Source organism: Procambarus clarkii, chromosome 10, assembly GCF_040958095.1.
Source record: "Procambarus clarkii isolate CNS0578487 chromosome 10, FALCON_Pclarkii_2.0, whole genome shotgun sequence".
NCBI classification, from domain to species: domain Eukaryota; kingdom Metazoa; phylum Arthropoda; class Malacostraca; order Decapoda; family Cambaridae; genus Procambarus; species Procambarus clarkii.
In genome coordinates, this window is record NC_091159.1 from 10,283,950 (window position 1) to 10,288,013 (window position 4,064).

The window sequence follows — 4,064 nt, forward strand, 5'->3', positions numbered from 1 at the left end:
TCATTCCGAGGATACTTGTTCTTATAGGCCTCCCAAATCAAATACTCCATGTCGGTAGGGGGACGATCCCCCTACCTCTGCGGGCCCCGCTTAAGCTCAGGAATCACCAAGTCAGGCAGATATGGCCACTCCCTAAGCTCGCCGACGCAAGTCGAATGACGAGGCATGATAGGGTGAATCACCCTTCATGAGGAAGCAGAAGACATCGAAGAAGCATACGTAGGCCACCGAGACGGACCTGCCGCCGAACGCACAGGAGAAGGCGATGGCTGCCAAGATGGAAACACCTCCACCGATACCGCAGGAGAAACAGAAGAGACGGCTGAAGACGGAAGAGGCGACAAAGCCGCCGCCGAGGAAACAGGGAACAAGGAAGGGGGCACGGAACCCTCAGAGCAGGTAACCTTCTTCAACACCACCACCAGGTCACTACGCTCACCATGAACCTCACCAGGGAAAACCACCCCCATGAAGAACCGGAACCTTCCGACTTGGGCGACGCACCTGAAGCATGACCCACAGGTGCCACACCAGAAAGAGAAGCCGAAAATCGGCACCGGCAACCGCAGGCACATGCACCTCCGCCACTGCAGTGGAATGCGATGCATCCGGAGCTACCCCGTTGTCGCCGGAAGAACCACAGTCGCCTAATTTACCAACATCAGCCCAGGCAGAAGAAGAACGCCAGGAACGCTTAGGCTCCGGCCGCACATCATCAGATCCGGATGCTGAGTCAGAGACACGTGTAACACAAGCCGGGCGAACCGACGCTCATCGTAGAACGGCAGCATCCTCAATCATATGGGGTACCAGGCCGGGCACAGGAGGAGGTGCTATACCCACCCCAGCACCCAGCACAGCCGGGACACACGACAAGGGCGCAGGTACAGACGCAGCAGATGAAGAACTCGAAGACGGGAGAGCCGTGCAGAAGGCAGTCATGAGATCCACAGGAACTCCAGGGACACCAACCAGAGCAGGTCGAGCACCCGACGGCGACACAATCTCAGAAGAGGTGAAAACAACAGGAGGCACACCAGTCGACACAGGGGGCATATCATCAGCCAAAGAGACGTTCACATCCACACCCACTGAAGCCTCCTCCACAGGAAGCGGCGGGAAATCTTCCTCACTGAAGAGGTTCATGGACACAACAGCAGGCGCAGAGCACCCAGCAGCCTGATGGCCCAAAAGGCCACAACAATAACACGTCCGAGGCTGGCGGGTGTAAAACACCTAAACATGGTATCCCAGGAGTCTCACGGAGGACGGAATATTCGATCGTAGCTGCATTCCTAGGGTGCAAATGTTCGTCCGCACACCCTTGAACGTCCTCGAGGAGAGCATGTGCAACCACACACTAACAACCGTGCCAAACTGGCTGAAGTAACAACGCAGCAGTTCCTCCGGAAACTCCAAGGGTACTCCATGAACACTGACTGACATAAGTGAGGGCACCACTACGATCGGAGAGGGTCACAGTGACAGCACCGTCCGGCAGGGGAAAGGTCCGCCCCTTGTAGTGACGGAGAAACTCCCGATACGCCAGCTCCTCTGTAAACTTGATAATCGCCCAATGTGCTGTCACCAACTCGACGCCATAAATGTCCACCACAGGGATATGAAGCATTTCACACAACACAAGCGCCACCGCTGTGTACCCGGCTCGTCCAGAAAACTCGAGGCCCACAGACTGAGCCCGCACTACAGGGGGAAGTGGGATTCCCATCTTGAACTCCACGTCAGCACTGACCAGGCGGGCAGAGACGCACACGCCCCCAGCCGGCCAAACTGGCAAACACCCACCAACTGCCTGAGAGGACAGACAACACGTCCACACTCCACAGCAGCTAGAGCGCCAATCCCACCGGTCTACAGGTTGTTCGTGAGGACAGAGTGGTTGTGAAGTTCGCCGAGAGTGGCATGTTCTAGAGGTTTCTCGACCAGTATGAGGACAAGGTGGTGGGGCTGAGCAACGGTCTCGGCTCTGTGACTGACAAATTTGAGTGTGGAGTACACATACGTGTCTATTTTTTTTCTTTTACTTATAAAACAAAATACATTACAAGGAAAGCATTACAACTTAAAGGCACCGAAGCACCAAAAGAAAAACCTTACACCAGCACAAACCACCCTATTATAGTATACTATTTGGGTACCGAGGGAGTAGTGTTTTGTTTATGGGGTGCTGGAGCTGATGCCTCAGCCTTGTGCATCGCCAGGTAGACCGGTGTCCGATGATGTCAAGCTCGTTTGGGAGGCATACTGCTTGCGGTATCCGATGAGGGAGTTTCCCGATAAATATGCGTAGTATTTGTGCTTGCATTATATGCTCCCAGAACGTTTATAACTTATTGTATTGTCTGTTATGTGTTTGTTTTGTTTGACTAATTTAGGCCTTTGTGTAAATTGTTTTGTTTTGTGTTTTGTTCATACTGTAATGTGTTTTCCGTGTGTGTTGGACTGTTGTCTTCTGTGTTGTTTCTATGGTGTTCTGTCTGTGTGTGTGTGTGTGTGTGTGCTTATGGTGTGTGTGGTTTAGTGTTTTTTTTTGGTGGGTCCTTCGTGTTCCGGTATTTCATGTGTGTCAGGGTTGTGGTTGCCGCTTTTTACCGGTTCCTGTGTGTTCCGGTCGAACGTTCGCGTGTTTCTGTACTGAGTGTGCCGGGTGTTCCGTGGGTTGTGTGTGTTTTGAAATTTTTTATTATTTTGTCCCTTTGCTTCTGAATGTTTATTTTGTGCCCTTGTGTGGTTTTTTAATGTATGTAACTTGGTGCGCCCCGTCTGGGTTGTGCAGTTTCTTATTGTGTGTTCTAATGTATTTCGCTTTGTTGTTTCATGGGTTCTCATTTACGTTTTGCTGTATGACAATTGTTCACTGTGTTTTTTATTCTGTGTTCACATGTGTTCAGCTTTTTGGTGTAACATTTGTATTGTATTGTTCTGTGCTGCTTGCATGTCAATTGGTGTTATGTTGTTGGGTGGTGTGTGCTGATGTAAGGTCTTTCTTTTCGTGCTTCGGTGCCTTTATGTTGTAATGCTTTCCTCGTAATGTATTTTGTTTTATTAATAAAAAAGAAGAAAAAAAAAAGAAACATGGGGAAGCCTCCCTGTGGAAGGGGAGGTGGGGTAAGGGGGTTGAAACTGTCCAAACTTATCACACAGTTTCAGCTTACAGTCCTGTCTCCGTCCAGTTCAATATAGCAACACCAGTAATGCGTCATGGTATTAAAAGGTTTGTTGGCCAGAAATGGGATGGTGGCAGCGCTGTTAGCTGAGGCATTTGATATACATTGTTCCAATAAATTTGAGGCAAAAATACAACACCGTCCTCCAAACTGATTCTCGAACAGTTCACCACCCTGTGCCCACAATCTCCTTCCCTCCCCCCTCTTCATACAACACCAGCTATAAGCGAGACTTCACAGTCAGGTAAAACAGGTGACACACTTCACACGCCCTGCATCCTGATGCACACATGTGCACTTGTAGGCTGTGTGTACACGCCCTGCATCCTGGTACACACGTGTACACCTCTATGAACGTCTCTCACGTGTTTTAGTAAGCTTAAGCTTCTCAAGTTAAAGACGTAATTAAATGGCAGAAGGGAAATTAATTTTCGAATTATTGTTGCATTTATTTGATTAAATAATTTAGAACGGCAATAACAGTCGCTATGACAAGGCAAACAGCAACGTCACTGAAAACAATACAATTACAATATTAAATTTAAATGTTACATCGGAGTGTAACAGCCAAATTACTATAGCAAACTAAAATGCAACTGGTAACATAGTTCAAACTCAGGGGAGAGGGGGTTGAAGGGGGGAGGGAGGGAGGGGGTTGATGAGGTAAGAACCGACAAACACCAACCCTAAACGAGATCACGGGGTGGTGGGGGAGACCCTCGTAAACACGTTATCATTAGCCACATCAACAATGCAATATGACAATGGGAGAGAGAGAACATTATACGGGTGGATATCAAGACAAGATAATCAACCCCTCATAATACTGACTAATTATGTTTCACATTAAGGGGCATATTTAAGGGGCGGAGACTT

The 4,064-nt window shown here is 49.0% G+C and overlaps 1 protein-coding gene across 1 annotated transcript; it reads left to right on the forward strand.

Annotated features, from left to right (window-relative positions):
• The first annotated feature begins 511 nt into the window (after positions 1-511).
• On the forward strand, positions 512-1,183 carry LOC138363131 (uncharacterized). Its single transcript, XM_069322122.1, has one exon. The coding sequence runs from the start codon at positions 512-514 to the stop codon at positions 1,181-1,183; it is 672 nt and encodes a 223-aa protein (XP_069178223.1).
• Positions 1,184-4,064: the final 2,881 nt, after the last annotated feature.

Excerpts from the sequence above, each read along its gene's own strand:
- LOC138363131 (XM_069322122.1), top strand. The coding sequence starts at position 512 with ATGACCCACAGGTGCCACACCAGAAAGAGAAGCCGAAAATCGGCACCG.